This window comes from Ipomoea nil, unplaced genomic scaffold, assembly GCF_001879475.1.
Source record: "Ipomoea nil cultivar Tokyo-kokei standard unplaced genomic scaffold, Asagao_1.1 scaffold1043, whole genome shotgun sequence".
NCBI classification, from domain to species: Eukaryota; Viridiplantae; Streptophyta; class Magnoliopsida; order Solanales; family Convolvulaceae; genus Ipomoea; species Ipomoea nil.
The window spans coordinates 4,217,431-4,240,000 of NW_017617471.1; the positions used below are offsets into that span (position 1 = coordinate 4,217,431).

The 22,570-nt window shown below is 34.5% G+C and overlaps 3 protein-coding genes across 4 annotated transcripts; all 3 read right to left on the reverse strand.

Annotated features, from left to right (window-relative positions):
- Nucleotides 1–1,496: 1,496 nt before the first annotated feature.
- On the reverse strand, nucleotides 1,497–4,584 carry LOC109181522 (NADH--cytochrome b5 reductase 1-like). 2 transcript variants are annotated; one of them, XM_019331331.1, is made up of 10 exons: nucleotides 4,323–4,584; nucleotides 4,020–4,126; nucleotides 3,226–3,367; nucleotides 3,029–3,119; nucleotides 2,819–2,896; nucleotides 2,655–2,735; nucleotides 2,479–2,568; nucleotides 2,224–2,289; nucleotides 1,890–1,976; nucleotides 1,497–1,760 (listed from the first exon to the last, which is right to left on the reverse strand). In XM_019331331.1, exons 2-10 carry the CDS (start codon nucleotides 4,123–4,125, stop codon nucleotides 1,668–1,670), a joined length of 834 nt encoding a protein of 277 aa, XP_019186876.1. In that variant the 5' UTR covers nucleotide 4,126; nucleotides 4,323–4,584; the 3' UTR covers nucleotides 1,497–1,667. The 2 variants fall into 2 exon arrangements, with proteins under 2 accessions (XP_019186876.1, XP_019186875.1); XM_019331330.1 differs by having other exon boundaries at nucleotides 4,020–4,141.
- Nucleotides 4,585–9,131: 4,547 nt separating this feature from the next.
- On the reverse strand, nucleotides 9,132–11,094 carry LOC109181519 (probable lysophospholipase BODYGUARD 4). The gene is made up of 3 exons (XM_019331326.1): nucleotides 10,185–11,094; nucleotides 9,756–9,952; nucleotides 9,132–9,598 (listed from the first exon to the last, which is right to left on the reverse strand). The coding sequence occupies exons 1-3, from the start codon at nucleotides 10,959–10,961 to the stop codon at nucleotides 9,259–9,261; spliced, it is 1,314 nt and encodes a 437-aa protein (XP_019186871.1). The 5' UTR covers nucleotides 10,962–11,094; the 3' UTR covers nucleotides 9,132–9,258.
- Nucleotides 11,095–11,505: 411 nt separating this feature from the next.
- Nucleotides 11,506–16,965, reverse strand: LOC109181516 (cationic amino acid transporter 2, vacuolar-like). Its single transcript, XM_019331324.1, has 14 exons — nucleotides 16,473–16,965; nucleotides 15,451–15,652; nucleotides 15,177–15,261; nucleotides 14,656–14,796; nucleotides 14,390–14,508; nucleotides 14,213–14,309; nucleotides 13,966–14,138; nucleotides 13,782–13,848; nucleotides 13,193–13,351; nucleotides 12,844–13,108; nucleotides 12,646–12,748; nucleotides 12,396–12,508; nucleotides 12,200–12,275; nucleotides 11,506–12,041 (listed from the first exon to the last, which is right to left on the reverse strand). Exons 1-14 carry the CDS (start codon nucleotides 16,654–16,656, stop codon nucleotides 11,885–11,887), a joined length of 1,941 nt encoding a protein of 646 aa, XP_019186869.1. The 5' UTR covers nucleotides 16,657–16,965; the 3' UTR covers nucleotides 11,506–11,884.
- Nucleotides 16,966–22,570: the final 5,605 nt, after the last annotated feature.

A 22,570-nucleotide genomic window follows, 5' to 3' on the forward strand; every position in this document is an offset into this window, starting at 1 on the left:
AAAAGCTCTCCTCCAAGCATTTAATGTGGCATATATATAGGAGATGCGAGGAAACACATGTCGGTCTCTCGGCATGTGTGATACACCGATACGTGAAATGCATGCACATGTGAAGGTTGTAAGCTCGGCTGATCCCTCCATGTGCCTCGAGATTCCTGACTTCTTTGGTTCTACTGTTAGTGGGTTCGGCTGAAGGAATATCTAAGTAGTGCAGGTCGGGTGACCGGTCCCATATAGTCGGGCGGGGTAATAAAAGTCAGCATTGCTGCTGACCGAGTCTTTACTCGGTCCTACGAACGGGGTCGGGCCGACACGCTCTGAGGTCGGTCATGTTCGGAGATGGCTCTACTCGATAAAACGATCCGATACCGAGCATATATAGACGGACGATAAGGTCGAGAATAATCCCTATCAATATTAATGCAAATTAATGTTAAATAATTGTAGAACATGAATGAATTAAATGATTAAGTAATTGTACCGAACAAAATTATGCATTTATAAGCTAAGTTCACTGCAACCAACTTTAATTAATGGTATAATAGTGAAAAGATATAGGTAAAAATCAAACCGTAACCAGACAAAATTACCATTTAATAAGAAATTGAAATAATTTGTTTATGAAGTTCAATGCAGCCGTTGAGGTGTCAGACTATCAGTTCAAATGTTGTTGCCTCACAATCTGCCATGCAAATTAAATAATCATTGGCAACCTCAAAATCAGCTCCATGTATGACAACTTCAATTGTAATATATATATATATATATATATATATATATATATATATATATATATATATATATATATTCAAATATGGATAGTGCTTTTCTTGATATCTGTGCGGATTTATTAGCAGATATGTATAAATGCATCACACAGTGTTTGGAAATGCATCAATGCATCACAAAACACACCACTTAATATGCATTTTTGAACACTTTGTAATACATTTATGCGTACTTAAAAGTGACTGCACGAGAAATATTGTCCGTGCGAAAGATGTTTTAGGTGAAAAATTTTAGGATAAAAAGTTTGAATCCTAAATTGATGAACCTCATCACTTTTGTGTTCAAATGTTTCTCAATTGGGCCGATAGGCCTCAAATACAATCATTATTGTGTAGACCATGATCCACACAAATTGTGTGAATTATATTTTGTATATTGTAAAATAATATACATTCAGTACATTATTTGTGTACTGAGTGTACATTGTATTGTATAATGTACACTCAAGACACTAATAATGTACATTTAATATATTAAAATGTACTTTTTGTTATGATTCATATAACATTGTGTGGAATAATTTGCCCCTCAAATAATGACCAAATCCATACATCACTTTTTTGGTCATAGGTAAAATTCAAACCTTACACACTGCGACAACTAACAAAAAACATTTCGATTTATTTTAGATTGATTGACCAGGCTAAACGGAACAGGAATTTAGGTTAATAGCACTTAGAGAATTAGAGAAGGAAACTGAATGCAGATTGCAGAGCATCTAAACTCAGGGAAACATGTTATTGAAAATCACCAGAAAATTCTGTTAATGATAAATGATCCAAACAGTATACAGTGAAATGATCAACAGTTATTCCCTGTAACTAATCAAAGGAAACTATGATGTCTGAATCGAAGAATCTCAGAGTTAATTCGAAACCCTAAAACTGGAATTGCATCTCCGCGCTGTAGCCAATGGCGTCGAGGTGACCAGCCATGGCCTTGTTCATTGGCGGCGGTCCACACCTCAGTATCTGCAGACGAGACACGAGATCAGATCAGCGATACGAACTTCTATCCCGAGAAAGTCTCTCTTTTGCCAAAAGAATAGTGCAATGAATCGATGTTAATCCATGAAGAAAAATACGGAAAGTGAACCATACCCTAACATCGGGCGCTGGTGCAGGGCAATGGGCCTCGATCATTTCCTTGGATACAAAACCAACGCCGCCATTCCACACCTCGGGAGGCTTCATAAGCATTGAACAACCGTTTAGTTTTTCTTTTTTTGTTTTTAAAACAAAATGGTTTTAGTAGAAGCATTGAACAACCCGTTTAGCGTTTTTCAATCATATGTAGAGGTGTTTTTCAAGCCAAACAAGTTTAAATCCCGTAAGACGGGCTAAAAGGAACGTATAAATCCAGGATAAGACAAAGGAGGCGTGAATATAAGAGAACAAAATAAAAACGATATGCCATGCGAGGAATTATACTGACCTGGTTCAGAACGTAGTAAATTTTGAAACTGTCGGGATACTTAGAAGCAAGGCCATCCAACTCTTCCTGAAACCCGACAAATGGATCAAATACACAGAATTTATCGGGCCAACACCATTACATAAAACGCAGCCGAGAGAGACAATGTAACATAAATCACAACAAGACATATGGTCATGCTCAAATAATACTATGAATTTCGAATTACACAATAGAACCAACCGGCACAAAGAAACAGACAAATAGCACAAATACCTTCAAAAGAATATCTTCATATGTAACATTAGCGTAAATCAGGTGAACCTTGGTTGTGTCACTGGGATTTTCGAGAATAGCTCTCGCAACCTAAACAGAAACAAAAAGTAGTAACACGTCAATGATAGAACGTGGTAATTCCCGTTTCTCTACATTGCATACGTCATTGTACACACCTGAAACATAGGGGTAATGCCAGATCCTCCTGCAAGCATACCAAACGCCCTTACTTGACCGGGATGGTACCTAAAACGACCCTGAATCACAAGATTCTGATATAAATATTCCGAAAATTTCCACCCTTTCAAGAATCTTAAATACAAAGGGGGTAAAGCATTACCTTGGGTCCCTTCACAGCCAAGTAATCACCCACACGCATCTCTCTGAAATGATGAGACATCCTTCCTTGTGGATACATCTAGTTATTATTCACGGAAGACAAAATGTGAAACAACCAATTAAAAATTTAAAAAAAAAAACCTGAATGTTACTAACACAATGCCACTACAAGTACGGTTAACGAAATCATCTAAAAGTAAACAAGAATTACCTTTATTACTAGCTCAAAGTACCCAACATCGGAGTCCAAAGTACATGGAGTATAAGGCTTAATAACCTCTTCACCTTGAGCATCTTTTCCCCTGGTTTACAACAAAAAAAGCATTATAATTTCGCAGTGACATAGAAAACCGATTTCTTCAAAGCATCACTTCAAATACGTTTAACGCATCACATTAGCCACCAAACCTGCAACTTATGTGCTGCCCAATGGGAAGGCCCAATACTGAAGTAGGAGTCGGAAGTTCAAATGTAAACTTTGCCACATTATGACTCAGTTCTCGGCGCTTCACAAGCTTGAATTCCTTGAAATTCTCGGGATCCAAGCACACTATTAATCACACATCACCCCACAATTCAGTCAAAATAAGACTACCAAGATGGACAGTTACTATGCATCAACAGCTTATGTCAACCTAACTACCTCCAATTACCAGCAGTCCAGCACAAAATGGACTGCTTATAAGCCCTTAATAGACAATCAAATATCAAAATCAAGAACTCATATTTTGCTTCCTTTTGATTCTTCTAGCCTAAATGAAAGCTTATAACTAATTTTGCAAGTTTTATGAATGGATCAATGAATGATAGACATTAGCCCGAACGGGCAACTCAGTTGGTTCTTGGGCAGTAGATTGTGGGCAAGGACACAGGATCGAGCCCGAGCAGTCACAATGTGAGAATTACACCAAATATGGTAGGCTCCTTGTGGGCACCAGGCACGGGTACTCCCACATAATAAGCCGCTAAGTCACCACTGGCACTCCCTACTAATGGGCCGCTAAGTCACCACTGGTACTCCCATCTAATGGAAGTCACCCCAATTTAATTTACCCACCACTATACTGTTGGGCTAGGGTGTGGGGGCCTGAGGGTGAGGGAATTTCGCCTTTTGTGGGCAATGAATGATAGACATTACTCAATATTTGGCTATAACTAACTAGAAACCATGGTTAAATACTTAAAATCTTAGATCAATCCACCTCTGGGCTTCTTGGAAGAGTACAAGTACGCAGCCGCAGCCACTGCAGCAAGAGCAACCGCGATCCCTATGTAAAGCTGAGCTTCAGGGTTCTCCAGAAGATCCATTCTGTAAAAACCGGATCTTTACACAGAAAAACGGAACAACAAACCAAGAATCATCAATGGGCACTAATGCAAGAACAAAATAGACAAATAATACGCATATCTATAGCTGAATGAACACATACATACAAGCAAGGCGACGGCAATTACTATGATTGATTATCAAAACAAAGAAACAAAGAGAGCGATTGAAATCCTACCCGGCAGTATAGAATGAAGCAAAGAGAAGAGTTGATGCTACGTTTAAAAAGAAACAATGAAGAAATCGATGCGGGAGTTGAGATTAATAGATACGATGTGGTTGGTCAAGACGGTAGGTAAGACAAGGGCAGGGTATAGACTATGCGAGGGATCAGCCGCTCTCAAGTCTCACCTACCCAAACCTCACACTTCACCACTCCACCCAGCAGCGGCCCCTAGTTTTGTTTTCGATTTTTGGCGTTGTACGGCTGCCAACAATTCAATTCTAGTCCATAAAACAACATTAATTTTTTCAAATCAATTAGATTCGGTCCGAAATGTGCTGCAAAAAATTATAGGGCTTTGTTTATCCTATAAATCAAGGTAGCAGGTCAACTTTACATTTAAAATAGTGTTATTTTTTTAATTTTAAATTAAATCGTTACCTACGTCAATTTGTGCATTATATTTAATAACATTAGTCTTGTACGGTCATAATATTTATTATATCTAATTATAAATATAAATTTTAATGCACATAAATATTAAATTACATGTACATTATATATATTTTTGTTCATTATGTAGTAAATTCATAATGTTTCTTCTATATATTCATAAAAAATAAAAATTAATATACATAAAGATTATACTACATGGTTTTAGGATTTGTGGGTAGCCCACGGGGGTCCAACACAATCGGTAGTTGGTGGATTCACCGGAAAAGAATTAGATAGAAAAGATAAACAGTAAAAAAAAATTAGACACAATGATTTTGACATGAAAATCGAAAGGAAAATCACGGGTCTTTTCGGGCGGTGCCAAGCCTAAAGATTTCACTATTTTTGTTGGGGTTCGTACATGTATTTGTATAGGGTATATGATTTGTACATGTGTTTGTGTAAATAATTTTGGTTGTAAATGATGAACTAGAATGGAGCTTTCCTTGTGGTGGAAAATGAAGTCTTCTTCATGTATGGGTGGAAGAACCTTCCGCATGAAAGAGTGAATAATCTATCTTCTAGTATGGAAGAGTGTTTGAGAGGAAAGAATAATGGAGTCCTCCCATGTGGGGAAGAATAGTGTGTCCCCCCTTTGCTCTTTATCCTTTCCTTTTTATAGCTACAGATTATAGACGTTGGGTGGGTTTGATGATGGGGTTTAATGGGTTTTATGAGTAGTAAATAGGGTGATTAATGAGGTAATAAGTTGGAAGTTATAACGGGTCTAATTGGGTAATAAATTGGTGGTTTTAGTAGGTAACAATGGGTAGCTTAATAGGATATTAAAGGGGTTTATGATGGGATTAATTTGGGTGGTTATAGAGGGGTTTAAGTGGTCTAATCGGGACTAGGCGGTTCAACCGGATTCAAATATTGGGTACCTATCAATATGTAATGAAAATATGCAACTGGTTGTTAACCATGCTACCTTGAAATAACGTTACATTGTTTGTTTTTTTATAATGTTTTACGTTATAAGGTAAGTTTTAGTCTACAATAAAACAATTGCTACCGTGCTCTATTACTTTCAAAAGTAGATATAGTGTCACATCATTCTATTTGTAATTCAATGATATTTTTTTTTATAGCTCTACAATTTCAATTCACTCTTAAAGTATAATAATATACAGAGTAACATAATATTATTTATTTAAAATTATTAAAATAAACAAAGTCAACAAAAGCCTGCCAAATCTGTTTTGAAAGCCTCCTTAAGAGCATTCACACTTGTTTAATTTTTTTTTGTTGTTTTTAATGTGATAACTAGGTCAAGAAGAGGGAAAGAAAAAAGAAGAGAAAAAGAAAAGGAAAAAAAAATCTGATTACTAAAAAAAAAAAGGAAGTGTGCATGGCGCCTGACGCGTGAATCTAGCGTGGAAAATGGCAATGAATCTAAAAACTCATTTACACATCTCTAAAAAAAAAAAAAATAAGTTAATACCCAAAATCGTCCTTGACTATAGTGATTTTTCTCAATTTCATCCTAAACGATTTTGGTGACCTAATATCGTCCCAGACTTTTGTGTTTCGCTCAATTTAGTCCTCCATTTGTTATTCCGTCAAATTGGTGTTAAATAAAGGGACAATTCAGTAATGTCAATATTGATCTCTCTTTACTTTCAACTTGTGAAGTGCGAAATTCCTCTTTCTTGTATGAATTACACCCAGAATTACTCCCGGACCTGCAAATCAAATTTTATATTCGCAGTTTTAGGAGTAATTCTTGGAGTAATTAGTAAAAAAAAAAAAGATTTCGCAGTTCACATGTCTATGAGTAAAGAGATGCCAATATTAAAATTACGGAATTGTCTATTTATTTAACACCAAATGGACAGAATAACAAATGAAGGACTAAATTGAGCAAAAACACAAAAGTCTGGGACTAAATTGAGCGAAACACAAAAGTCTGGGACGATATTAGGTCACCAAAGTCGTTTAGGACAAAATTGAGAAAAACCACTATAGTCGAGGACGATTTTGGGTATTAACTCAAAAAAAAAAATCGTTCTAAAAAATTAAGTAAAATTCACAAATGTGAATGCTCTAAGGTTATTTATAGTGCTGTAATTGCATTCACATGTAGAACTTGATTTTTTAATAAACAAAATTACCTTCTTTTTTTTTTTTTTTTTTTTTGCAATTCTGTACTAATAATAATAATTAGATTTTTTTGAAAGGAATAATTAGATAGTTATTGTTAAAAGAAAATAATTTTTTAGTTTATGTGAAAGTGGGACCATTTTTATAAGAGGATGAAAAATTGCATAGATGAAAAATGAACAGTGAATAATTACAAATTTAGTAATATGATATTTTGAAAGTGACAAAAGATTGTATGAGTAAAAATGTCCCAAGGTTATTTTGCACACTTGGAGGTGAAAGAATCTTATTTGGAATAATAAAGGTATCTAACGTTAATATTATTCGATATGTTGTATATTTCTTCCCAAATGATGTGAACTTTAGAATACCTAAGGTGACCTTTGGAATTCAATTGCTCCCGAACAAAGCTTAATTATCTAAGTAACTTATAAGTTCATAAACTTTTTTTTTTTTTTTTTTTGAAAACCAAAGGAACCATACTTCATTAAATTAAATGTTCAATACATTGAGGAATAGAATGAAAATAACTAAGGGGACCAGAGTAAGAACGAGCAGCCCTAACCAAAGTATGAGCAACTGTGTTCACTGATCTAGAAATGAACTGAAGAGACATTGATTCAAAGTCTCGTTGAATCTCCCGGCACTCTTTGAGAATACAACCTGTATATGTATAGTCCGGCAAAGAACCCTTGAAAAGATTGCAGACCGTCTGACAATCAGAAAACATCTTCACCTTCATAAAATTCAACTCCTTAGCCCACGACAAAGCTTCCTTGACTGCCATTGCTTCCGCCATATGAGCTTCATCTAAACAATTTAAAGGACCATGGCGAGCTGCAACGTACGCACCACTTGCATCTTTAATAAAAAATGCCAAAGCTAACTTCATGGGTAACGACATAAACTTTATTTTACTAATTGTCGAAAGATGTTAGGGGACACTGTTAAGATCGCAGATCGCTAGGCTATGGTTGGCTAACGACATGACTCGGTGCGTCACCCCTAGCCTTGCCCAGCAACCCTCCTCCCCCGGGCTGATGTGGCTAACCCACACCCCGCCTCAATCTCACTCCTAGTCATGACATCACCTCTAGAGGTGTCAAAACGGGCCAGCCCGGCCCATATGGACTGGCCCGTCACGGACTGCTGAGAAACGGGCCAAACCCGACCCAGCCCGTTTTCCAATACAGGTTGGGAATCATGGCCCAACCCGTACACAACGGGCTGGCGGGCTAAACGGGCCAACCCGCCAGCCCGTTTATTTTTATATATTATTATTTTATTAATGTTGTAAAATTTGTGTATAAGACAAGAGTTGAACCTTAGACCTCTCATATAATAATTAAGCTTTATTCCAATTGAACAACATGTACTTTTGAAGTAAATTGCATGTATAAACGTAAATAAGTATATATATGAACAATGCACACACATAAATTATAATCAAGTTGTGATATATAGTACACATAATCACATATACACACATTAACTTATAAAGTTTATAAAATATATACAATAAATAAATTTTATGTAACTATATAATTATATTAATATTTACATAAAGTTATAATTAATCATATAAATAAGCTTGTAAACATAATATGATTAATTTAAATAAATAAATAAATAAATAAATAAATAAATATATATATATATATATATATATAATTAAATTTATAATTATTTATCCGTTATGTTATATATAATTTATATCATGATAGTTTATTAAATGTTAATCAATAAATCAATTACATGATCATGATTCATAAATTATATAAATATATAATTATAAAACATACCGTATGGATTATGAAAACATATAATGTTTGAAAGTAATTTATATGCATATATAATCATACAACATATGAGCAATGAGTGGTATTAGACTAGTTGGTTATTAGTAAATAATAAAGTACGTATAAGAATAGGAGGTCATGGGTTTAAGTCTTGTTGCAAACAAGTATTTAAAACTTAAATCAATTAAATTAAAAATATATTTAAATATATAAAAATAAAATAATGTAGGTTAAACGGGCCAACCCGTGTAACTCATGGGTTGGCCCGTATAACTGTCGGGTTATACGGGTCGGGCCTAATTCGGGACGGGCCAAAAAGTGTGTGGCCCAACCCACCTAAAAAGTGGGTTAAACGTCGGGTTGGGCCCGTTTTGACAGCTCTAATCACCTCCCTCCACCAGCCCATTGAGTGACTTATAGTCCACTAGCTTATCAAAAGCCCTGAAAATTTTATTGAGATTACAACAATCAATGCATTTACAAAGAATTTCTTCTGAATTGGAGGGTGGGGAAATATTTCAAAAAGAATTTGGAAAAAAAAGAAAAGTTTTAAATCATGCCACATTATCTGAAGTAGTAATGGATGCCCAAAATTGCTCTAAATCTCTAGTGAATTCCTCTTCTCTGCCTACAACTACAGAACTGTGATCCGCATTGGCTATAACTTTCACTTCTGCATTATCTCCAACTTTCATCTTCATGTTACTGCTACATTCCAATGGAACTACTTGGTCCTTTGACCCTTGAATCACTTTCATTTTCACCCCACAAATTCTCAGTGTTTCCAAGTACTCATCCATCACCTTTGCTCCACCACAGATCACATTGTGCATGCTGTGCCAGGCAGAATGGTGAGTGTGTCGCGTCATATCAGCCACCAAGAAATGCAGATCCCTGAAGTTTGAAACGAGCAATGGATCTAAGTTAGAAGATTGATCTAACCAGAGTAAACTCTGCAGTTAAGACTGGCAGGTGCCGAGAGAAATTCTTAGGCGGAGACCTAAAGGCTAAGTCCACCACCAGATATAAAGAAAAAGAAGAATGATCTCACCTTCTGGTGATTAGTTTGAGAATCCTTTCCCAGGCTCTGTGGTTTCTGCAGAAAAGGAAACACACACATCTGCCCAGATGCTCATACCATGACATGAAGGCCGAGCCAAACAACAACGGTGGCCATACTCGTCTCGCTGCAAGCTTCTCTAGGGCTGTCACACTAGCATTATCCTCTCCAGAACACGGGAAATAAGGCTGATCGATAATGCAAAAAAAAGACTGTTACGTAAGTATAAGGAAATAAAGTTGCACCATTACTACTAGCCATAGTTTTTAGCATGTGCTGACTCTGATACCAAATTGAAGGACATGTGCTCCACATCAACTAAAAACCTAAGCTAATAGTTGGATTGCACATTAATTGCTATATGTTCAACAGCATAATGGTAAGCGTTTGATCCTAACGAATGCATTTCTGTGTGCTTACGGGTGCTATCAAGGTGATCGATTTGACAGACTTTGAGTAGTTTGCTGCTAATGCCACTGCCACCACACATCCCATGGAGTGAGCAACCAGGTGAAAAGATTTGAGCTGAAATGGGATTATCACTGTTCTTTCAATCATTTCTATATGGTCTCTTATGGTGTATAAACAATCCATTGGTTTTGGGCTTTTCCCAAATCCCAGTAAGTCTACTGCAAACAATCTATACTTTTGCCTTGAATCTTCAGATAGATTGGGAAAAACAGTTTGAGTCCAAAACGAGGAAGAAGCTATAAAACCATGTAAGAATATTACGTTTTCTGCTCCCTCCTTGCCATCTATATCTCCTTTAGATGGTTCTCTGACAACAAAATGAAGCCTTAAATCATTGCCCTTCTTCATCCAAGAAACACAAGACTCACACCCACAGTCAGACCACCTGTTCTTCCCTCTTCCACCGCCACCCCTTGCATTCTTGATTCCGGCGGCGAAATGATGAGTAAAACCAAAAGCACCCAGAATTCCCCGCCGGAAAACATTTTTCCTCCGGCGAAGGGTCTCCGAAAGCTCGTCGCTTTTCTCTCCAGCCGGCGGCGATGATGAGCAGTAGCATGAGGTCGTTCCTTCCAAGAAGGCGTCCATGAAGCGGTACAGCACGCAGAGAAGAGCGTCGAGGAAATCGAGAACCAAGAAAACGATGAAGCTAAGTAGAGTGATGATGAAATCTGCAGCTCTTGTTACACCGCGTTTTGCCATGAAAGTTGCAGAGAATTTCGGCATTCGATTCTGGTTTGGCAGAGAGAGAAGCGAAGATGGTAAAGGAGGGAATTTTGGTTGAATTGTGCGGATTAACAAAGCGATACGTGTTTGCTGGAGCACCTTCAAGTTGAAGATTCTGTAGGGATAACAGATGAGAAATGCATACATTTCTGTTCCGAATTGAACATCAATATGTATTTTTCTTTAGAAACTTAAATTGATTTTTATTTTCCAATTGACTTTTAATACTCCAATAATTCATACTCCATTTTTTTTTAAAATGAAAAGGGAATATTACTATTTGAGAGTATATATTGAGTAAACGCAAATGATCAGTTATAACTGGTAAATTTTACTATGAACAACAGATAAATGTTCATTTTTAGTATATAGAATGTTCATTTTTTATATAGTAAAAATTCATCTTAAATATATATATAAAGTACTACTTAAAAATGAACCTTCATTCATTCAGTACATTAAAAATAAATTTCAAAAAAACAAACATTAAATGTATTAAAAATAAACTTTTCACAACGCAAGTTTCACCTAAAACGTATCATCATGTAACGACTACAAGCTTTCATATAAATCAAAATATATTATAGAGACATTTTACAATTGGTATATAAAATAGAGCAAAACAAACAAACTTAAATCTTTAGGCAATAATCCTTTAATAAAATCAATACATCAAACTAAACTATCATTTTACACCATATATATTTACATTTTCCATCATTTGCAATGAACCTCACCGGCAGCAGATACACCCCATCCCCCGGCGGAGCCCTCCACTGTAAACTACAATAACATATATATATTACAACCTTTCTTACAACAAAAGCGACGAGCTCCTCCCATGGCCGGAAGCCATTGTTCTCGCTAGTTTGGCGCTCACAAGTGAAAACGCCTATTTTCACTTGGCCAACGGGGACGAGGAACTACGCTAAGGTGTGTGCTGAGCTCTGATATATCTCGTCAACATGAGCTGCAGGTACATAAACTGCGTGCTGCAGTGTGCTGTGGTTTCGGCCATAGAAAACATACACGATTACGCCTATTAACAACCATATGGATACGCGGGCCCAAGTCGCGGCGCTGCAAATGAAAGTAAGAGGCCAACGTTAGCAAAAACATTTGGATCGCTAGAAGATCGAGCCCATGGAACTTCCATTTGGCGGCCCAGGCGGGACAGGCTAAGCCGGTTTTGACGGCTCTAGATGGAAGTAGCTTAGAAATTGGCATAGCCTACTCACCCGAGATTTATCAACAAGTACACGTTGATGAGAATGGAGGCGATTGGCAGAAGGGGAACAAACGGACAAACAAAACCTGGAGAAAGAACATTGATTCATTTTGCAGATCGAGAAAGTGACTATAATTTCGGAGAAAAAACATTGATTCGATCAGGAACTACAAGCAGAAGTAGAGGAGAACTAAGAAATCACGTACCTCCAGAATGTCCAAAGCTGTGCCTGGCAACGTCTTGGTCTATGGTTGTAAGCACGACCAGACCCGAGAGCACTAGGAAACCACCGATTCCAGAAAGCGTGAACCTCACCGAACTGATCATAAATTTAATAATCAAGAAATATGCCACGAGTTAGACTGTAGAAGTACGAAAAATTCGTATAGAAAAGAGAAAGCACACAGAAGAATAGATAGGAACGGTATATGGGGGAGGGCAAATGTGGAAACGCACTTTGGCAGGCCAACAGTCGAAGCGGCGGAAGTAAGTACAAGCACCCCGAGACACGTAAACATTATGGTCCATCCAGCAATTTTCCGCCTTTCATTTACTAAAACTGCAACAACTCCAGCAAAGTAAATATCTCATAACGAGTCCAAAATTGAAGTACGAATCATAGAAATGTCAACCACCGAGAATCTAAGAACTTACGGCTAATTTGCGCAGCTGCTTTCTCTAGAAGAGGATGCCCAAAAGGCGCCTTTGATAGCAGCGGAAGGCCCTCGTTAATAGTAGCTGTTTTGGTACTCTCCTCATCGTTATCCGCACCATTAGTACCGCTACTATAGTGCAAGCATACCGAATCTATTGCCTCCCGGAAAGATGACGGAAGGGGAACCTCATCTGGTGGAACATACCGGAGAACGAGGACTGAAATTGAAACCATTGTGAACGCAAGAAGCGTACCGACACTTACCTGCAAATCGAATTTAGTAAGTCTAAGATCTAGAACGGGAGAATATATCAATGAATTTTGTGGTGATCTTAACGGTATACTTACCATTCCCGACAACTGGTCAACATCCATGACGAATGCCAAGGTACCAGAAAATAAACCGGTCACTACGGTGCTCTTGATAGGAACTTGAGTACGTTTGTTAACATCGCAAAAGAACGACGGCAGCAACCCATCCCGAGCCATTGCCATAAGAATTCGTGGCTGAGAAACACGGAAAACAAAAACTGTTTATCTGTTGTCGCCTGTCAGACTGCAACGATAGAGGCTATATTTGCAAGAAAAGTTCAAATTTTCAAGCATATGAAAGTATAAACTCAATATGTTTAATTTAAGGGAAAATCGCACTTTTCGTCCCTAAGTTACAGGGTAACTGTAGGATTCGTTCCTACCTGCTGATCGTGCTCACTTCTCGTCCCTAAACTGTAACAGATATTGCAAATTTCGTCCTTTTTCTAACAAAACATTAGGGACGAAATTCACAACGTCAGTTATAGCTTAAGGACAAGAAGTTGAGAAGTGAGCACAACCAACAAGTAGGAACGAATCTTACAATTACCTTATAACTTAGGGACAAAAAGTGCAATTTTCCCTTAATACCCAAGAACGCCAATTATAGGTGCATCTCGAATACCTGAGGTAAGAGAGAACCCATCAATGTAGAGCAAAGAGCAGTACAGGCTCCAACAGTTACAACATAGCTGCCAGAGAAACATCAAACGTCACATATGAAAAGCGGGGCTTAAAAAAAAAAAAAAAAAAAAAAAAAAACGAGGCTTAGAAGAAACAAAACACAGGCAAAAAACGCTTTTACTTACGCTGCCCACTTGATTCCATGGCTTGCAAAAGCAGAGGAGATTGGCGTATCGGGGTCCATAGCATAGTACGGGACCAGACCGACAATAACAGCCGAGACTAACATATACAATGTGCAACATATCGACAACGCGAAACCAATCCCCATTGGCAAGTCACGTTGAGGATTCTTCACCTGTGACAAAACGGATATTAGTAACAAAAATAACGAGAACTTAAATATTAATGACCGAAGATATAGCGAAATACCTCCTCGGCTGTGCTAGCAACCGAGTCGAAGCCAATGTATGCAAAGAAGACAGTCGAAGCCCCGGCAAGCATTCCATCAACCCCAAACGGGAAATACCTGCCAATCAAATAAACGCTAAGGAAACTACTCTAGAAATCAAAGTATAAAACAATAATACGGGAAGGGACTGCATTTACCCGACAGGAAGCTCATAGCCGGGCCAGCCAGATTTAAATCCCAGATATCCACCGGCAACAATAATAAAAATCATGGCACATATATTAGCCGTCGTGACAAATCCTTGTACCATTGTACTCTGCACGTATTAAATTGTTAAATCAACCAAATTAAGAACACAAAGTGCCAATCGAGAAATACTTGTGTATGTATGTATGGATGAGTTGATTCGGACGAAAACTAGATCGGGACAAATGATTAGTCGAGTTATTCGCTAAATGAATACCTCCTTGATTCCCACACACAAAAGCCCCGTTACAATACAAACTAATAATGCTGCACATGGATCCACTACAATGTTAAGCCCGGGGATGGTGTGACGAGCTAAAAAGACCGGGAGACTGTCTTGTCCTCCAAAGAGCAAGGCCTACCAAAAGAAGAAAAAAGAAAATTAAACAAAAGCAATACTACTAGAAATAATATATGAAATATGAATGTTATAAACTAAAATTGGGCTGCATTCAAAAAAAAAAAAAAAAACTAAAATTGGGCTAGGGTTACTCAACTAGGCTATAATGCACATAGGCCAAACTACACTAAAAAGATTGAATCCAACCAATTAGCTAGTCTAACTCATGGAGTCCTGGCCTTATAAACCCATATGTTTTCTCTTATTTTTATCAATGTGGGACTCTTAACATTGAATAACATGATCATTTACATGAGAAGAACGACTAAAGTATTGCTTTTGTTTAAAGAAATCTACTAAAGAAAAGCTTTGTAACCGCTAAAGAGTATTCACATCACCAGGTTTGGAGATATGCCCCGTGCCACTGCAGAACCTCCAATTGTGTATTCCAATATCAGCCCCCACCCAATTAACCAAGCAACTCTGAGAGGAAATCGATAGATTGTTTTAAAAAGAGAATGCAAATATTGAAACCTTCATGTTATCTTAATAATAATAAAATGTTACTTCAAAAGAAGCAAACTTGGAGGCAGTTATAAGATTATTTGAGCAAATATGGAACCGATCTTCGAACAAAAAGGTCATTTTCTTGAGGGAGTCTATGGCGTTTACCCTTCTCCGACGCATATGTAAGAATAATGATATGCACTCCCAGCCGAGGGACAACGACTGGAAAGCTCGGCATAGCAGAGGGCGGAAAGAGCAGCTGCTATCCCCGCTATTAAAAATGAAAAGGCGAGGGCTGGGCCAGAATGCTCTCTCGCAACTGTCCCAACTAGAATATAAACCCCTGCACCTATAGTTGAACCAACACCTAAACAATAACCACAAGCCAATTAAGCATTAATCGCAGATATCACAATCACTCGTCGTAGTAATCTTTACAGGTTAAGAACACGCATTTTAACTGATGAAGTGCAGAATTAACTCTTCCTGGATCTATATAAGACATTTTTATAATAATAATATTAACTGCCTAAGCATTTAAAAGACTATCACTTTCTCATCATAATTAAGCATTTAAAAGACAATTGGCCTTGTTTGGTAAAATATTTAGCTTATCAGCCAATTTTGGCTTATTTGACCACTATTAGCTGTATGACGTAGTTAAAAAATCAATATAAGTGTTTGGTTAATTAGTTTTTTGTAACTCCAAAATGCTAAAATTCAAAAAGCTACTCAAAACAACCTTTGTTAATTAGGTTTTTGAGGAAAGAAATTATACCAAATAACTATCAGCTACTAATTTACTAATTTATCAAACACCTTTCTACAATCAGCTAATATTATCAACTAGTCATACCCTCTAACAGCTAACGGCCATTTACCTAACAGGGAAAGACTCTTTCTCATCATAATTAAGAAACCTTAAGAAGCTTCATCACAGACCTGAACCCATCCTCTACAACAAACAGAAAGAATTTACACACACACAGGGAGAAGGATAGTGGAGCCAATCAAGATTTAAAAAAATAATTAGATACAGATAAAAACACAGAAAAGATGAAATTTTGGTTGGATGGGGAAAATCAACATCAAAATCCTTGGAATTGGAGAGAAAAAAAAAAAAAAAAAAAAAAGAGAAATAAGAAAGTACTGGAAAATCAATTTTGTTTTTCTCTGTGTTTAATTACCTATGGCAATGAGATGAGGGACAGTCAAGGCTTTGGCCAACTGGTGATCTCCACCATGCCCAGAAGCAGAGGATGAAGACTTTGAATGGGCAGAATCAACCTTCTTCCTCCTCACAAGGCATCTCAACCCACCAGAAAATCCACCCCCATCGCCACTCCTTTCCCAATCAGACACAACCCCCATAACAAATCTTCAATTCCCAACTTTCCCTATTCACAAAATTTGATCTTTTTTCTAATTTCCCACTCTACTTTTTACAATTTATGTATATGAAACTGTGAAAGTATGTACAAAGTGGGTGCTTTATATCAAATCAATTATTCACAAATCACAAGGCTGTATAGTGTATAGTACAAAATCTACAGGAGAAAGTGAGGGAAGATGGGGGAAGTGAGGTTGAGGTGCCCCTGACAGCAACCCGGGAAGGAGACGGCTGCTGAACAGGCAGAGATCAACTGCCAAAGATCAAAGATCACGTTTTCAGATACACGATCCTCATTCCTCGATCTCGACTCTTGCTTAATATAGTAATCTTTTTGTTTTGGAAAAAAAGTCAAATAGCAATCAAATTTTAGCTTAAAAGTCAATTAGGCTCTTAAACTTTTAAAAGTGTCATTATACTCATCAACAATTTATTTAGGTGCATTGAAGTTCAAAATCAGGTTAACGACCTGCTATCACAGGTCATTAGAGTTCATGCCACCTTTTGACGAAATTTTCGGCAGAAAAAAAGTGATCGACGACCGACTGACGAAATTTTTGGCAAAAAAAAACGTGACCAACGACCAACAAACGATCGCCAGTCACGGAGAATGTCATTTTTTTTTTTTTTGTCAAAAAATTCGTCGAAAGGTGGGTTGAACCCTAATGAATGATAGCAGGTCATTAACCTGATTTTGGGCTTCATTGCACCTAAATGAATTGTTGATGGGTGTAATGGCATCACCTAAATAAATTGTTGATGGGTGTAATGACATCCTTAAAAACTTTAGGGACCTAATTGACTTTTAAGCTAAAATTTTAAGAGTCTATTTGACCCTTTTCCTTTTTGTTGTTGTTAATCCTAAATAATTAATATTTTTGTATTATATTATATTTTGTCATTATTTATACTTAATTTGTTCTCTGTGCTTATTGGCTTGTTTTTTAATTAAAAAATAATAAATAATAAATAAACCCAGATAGCAAATTATTTTGTGGACTTGTGGGTCCACCTTACAAGGTGGACACGTCGAGTTTAAGATACACAATTTTACAATTTATATACTAAATGTTTATAATTTTGTAAAAGATAAATTGTAAACATTTTTTTTTAATTGTGAACATTAAATATGTAAATTGTGTATTTGGATCCACCTTACAAGGTGGACCCGGATCCATGGTATAACTATTGAACCATGATTAAATAGTGCAATTGAGCAAAAAATAAAAATAATCTCTATTCAGGTCATCTAGATTGATCAAAAGTACAATTGAGTTCTAAAGTTATACTAGTATAGTACCTATGCGATGCACGAGAAGGATATTATTCAATATATTGTCTAAACTCTAATTGTGTGAAAATTTTAAAAGATTACTATATTAAAATTTGCAAATTACAAAGTTGATCTTTAAAAAAAAATATAAAGGCAAAATAGTAACAATAATGAAATTACTTTAACATACAATATACAAAAATAAGTGTCACAAAATTACAAATTATTGAAGATTTCGTGGTATACCACGTTGGTTGTTGATGTAGTATTTGTACTTGAGTTGTTGGAGACAATATTTGATTTTATTTTACATCAAGATAAATTCTAATAATTTATAATTATTTTATCGATTTGGTTCATATAAAATATTCAATATTGGTCATATTTGGAATGATTTTGAATAATATTTGACTTTATTTTACATCATGGTGTTCGCAGATATTTTTAATTGCACTGTTGATGAAATGAGTTAATTGTTACATAAATACTGCAATTCCGTAATGAATTTTAAAATGATTTAGCATAATTGAAGTTATGAAATTTGATGAAATTAATTATTATAATATTAAATTTGGTAAATTGGATCCAATCTACAATGATAAGGTTATCTCATATTTGGAATGATTTTGCTTTTAAAAATGATATAAATTTATTTATCTCATATTTGTAATGATTTTTAATAAATATTTGATTTTATTTTACATCAAGATAAATTCAAATAATTTATAATTATTTTATCGATTTGGTTCATATAGAATATTCAATATTGGTCATATTTGAAATGATTTTGAATAATATTTGATTTTATTTTACATCGTGGTGTTCGCAGAAATTTATAATTGCACTGTTGATGAAATGAGTTAATTGTTACATAAATACTGCAACTCCGTTAAGAATTTTAAAATGATTTAGCATAATTGAAGTTATGAAATGTGATGAAATTAATTTATTTTTTTGAATGCTAATTAATTATTATAATATTAAATTTGATAAATTGGATCCAATCCGCAATGATAAGGTTATCTCATATTTGGAATGATTTTGCTTTTAAAATGATATAAATTTAGTTATCTCATATTTGGAATAATTTTCAATAAATATTTGATTTTATTTTACATCAAGATAAATTTAAATAATTTATAATTATTTTACCAATTTGGTTCATATAAAATATTCAATATTGGTCATATTTGGAATGATTTTGAATAATATTTTGATTTTGGATGAATAATATTTGATTTTATTTTACATTGTGTTGTTCGCAGAAATTTATAATTGCACTTTTGATGAAATGAGTTAATTGTTACATAAATACTACAAATTGCAAAGTGTTTTTATTTTTGTTATTTTGTGTTATTAATTGTTAACAACTCTACTGGTCAATATCTTGTGCATGGAGATAGTTTTCATTTTTATTTTATCATGTGTTTTCTTGATTTTCATATGTTAATTGTGTAGGGATGCATGCACAATTATATACGCAAGAAAATTGTCCTCATTTCATATATTCTTATAATCTGCAACCAGTCAATCATATTGTATGTGATATAGGTATATTGTATACTTTTGTTTATTATGTTCGATAGTGTTAGCTTTGTTCTACATAGCTAATTGATTTATAGCTTAAAATAAGATTGCTAATTGAACTAATTATCCATGTATAATAATTAATAAATCTTAGAATAAAGTATAATATATTAGAATAAAAAACTTTAATGCAACATTTAACAATAGAATAAAGGCACAAGTGTCAAATAGGCTCATCTACTATTGCGGAGTGCTCAATTTCCACCACGAACTAAATTAAGTGTCAAATAGATCCATCTACGAGTTAAATTTGTCCAATTAACTTTTTTTACTGGTTAATAACATGTTACCTATTTAATTATTAAAATAAATAAATAAAATAAAATAAAATAAAAATAAATAAATAATAATAATAAAAGAATACAGCCACCGGTTGTCCTCGCCGGACAGCTGGTGACTGCCATTTCAAAGACAGCCGTGGCTGTCCAGCTATCCTCGCCGGACAGCCACGGCTGTCTTTGAAATGGCAGTGACTGTCTGGCGAGGACAGTCAGACAGCCACGGCTGTCTTTGAAATGGCAGCCACCGACTATCTGGTGAGGATAGCCGGTGGCTGTATTCTTTTTTTTTTTTTTAATAATAATTCTAAAATTATTTTGAAATTATTTTTTTAATAATTGATTTGGTAACCTGCAAAAAGTCAATTACCTAAAAAAAAAAAAAAAAGCTAATTGAACAAATTTAATAGGTAAGTGTAGTTAATTAGCCTTTAATTTAGTTCATGGTGAGAATTGAGCACTTGACAATAGTACATGTGTCTATTTGACACTTCTCCCTAGAATAAATCATTGTGAATAAAATACAAATCTAAACCCAAACATTGTTCAAGAACATTATTCAACATTATTCAAGAACATCAACAAAAAATCTCCAAATACTTAACAAAAAAAAAAAAATACAACTTTAAAATTTCTCATAAAAAATTCATAAATAATCCACCAATTAAACTCAAAACTTATGCAATTTCAAGATTTCTCTAACTTCACAATGGATTTGGCCTTCTTCCCCACATTTAATAAAAATGAATCATCGAGTCTACGCTTAACGCTGTGATTGGAATATCCAAATTCAATTATTTCAATTTCAGCATCTTATTGGGGTTGTTCTTTTACTGGTGTGGTGACCTCACCCCCAAAAGATAATTCCTTTAAAAAAAAACAAAAAAATGTACATAATTCTTTATTGACTAATATTTATGAAGTTAGAAGAATAAATATAAAATAGTTTATTAAATTACAAAAAGAAATTACCTCAACACTGTTAACTTGTCCAAGTTGTGATGTGGAAAATGCATCTGAATCATATAGAATAAAAGTACATATATTATTTACTTTTTATTATTTAAAAGTAATAAACTATAAACTATTAGCATTCAAAAAAAAAACTATAAACTATTAAATTATGTATATGTGTACCCTGATATATTAATTAATTACAAATTGTGAATGATTATTAAAAACAAAAAAAAAAACAAATACACCAATGATCATATAGTCTTTTTTTTTTTTTTAATGTAATAGTGCATCAAAAAAAATATAGATTTTAATAATTTTTTCCAAAAAATGTGGCAATATGTTTATTTTCATACTGTTTGATGGAAAAGTATAAAAAAAAATTAAAGAATTAATATATGTCTTTTAAGGTTAGCTTTCGATTTTACATAATTAAGATATTATTATGCCAAAAGAATACCAAATGTAAATAACAACATATACCTCCACATCTTCAAGCACAGATTCTAAGGTTGCTCTGTAGTTATTTTTTACTTCGTAGAGACGAATCAATCGTACTTTTGTTGCCCACGCAGCACTATAGGCGTTTATTTTATTCAATAAAACAAAAGTAGAAGCCATTATATTATATGTAGATTATTTTATATGGAGAATATGTATCTGAACCAGTGAGATACAATGAAATATATGAAATTGGTAGTGGTAATATGTTTCTTGAAATGCTTGATTTATATAGTGGTAGTGGTAGCTTAATTGAAGTTAGGAAATTTGATGAAATTAATTATTATAATATTATATTTGGTAAATTGACAATGATTTTTGTATAATTGATTTAACATTTTTGTAATTATGTATAGAGTAAATACCACCTATGGTCCCTCGAGTTTAGTGGCATCGCCATCAATGGTCCCTAACTTCCGTAATTACCATCCGTCATCCTCCGAGTTGTCAAAAGTTACCTTCTAGCGTCCTTCCGTTACTTTCTCCCGTCTCAGCCGTCAAAATGGAGGATAATATTATCATTTGACTTATACAAAAAGGGTTAATACCAGCCAAGGTCCCTCAAGTTTGGTGGTTTGACCATCTTTAGTCCCAAGTTTCCATATTCCATTATTTTCCTTCTTTCATATTCTCTTCTTCAAATGTATTATTATTACTATTATTTATAGTTATTATTAAATTCTTATTATTATTACTATTATTTAAAATTATTATTGTTATTATTACATTATTATTATTGTTATTGTTATTGTTATATTATTAGCATTAAATTATTATTATTATTGTTATTATTATTATTATTATAATATTCATATTCATATTATTATTATTATTATTATTATTATTATTATTATTATTATTATTATTATTGGTGGTTTGGCCATCTTTAGTTCCAAACTTGGCCAAACTATATTAAAGAAAGTTGGTGGTTTCTCAACTTCCAACTCGAACTCCCTCTTCTCCTATACAATATTAAAGAAAATTTACAAATGTATAGGGGTCGTTTACTTCATTTATCTGTTTTTCCATTTCCAGTTTTTCATTTCTCCATTTCTCCAGTTTTCTTTCTCCATTTTTCCAGTTTTCCTTCTCCATTTTTTCAGTTTTCCATTTTTTCATTCCTCCAAATTTTTATTTCTCTAATTTTCTGATTTTATTAAATACACTCATCCTATATAACATTTGCACATTTCTACAATAACAACAACAATAATAATAATAATTTAATAATAATAATAACAACAATAAATAATAGTAATAATAATAAGAATTTAATAATAATAATAATAATAATAATAATAA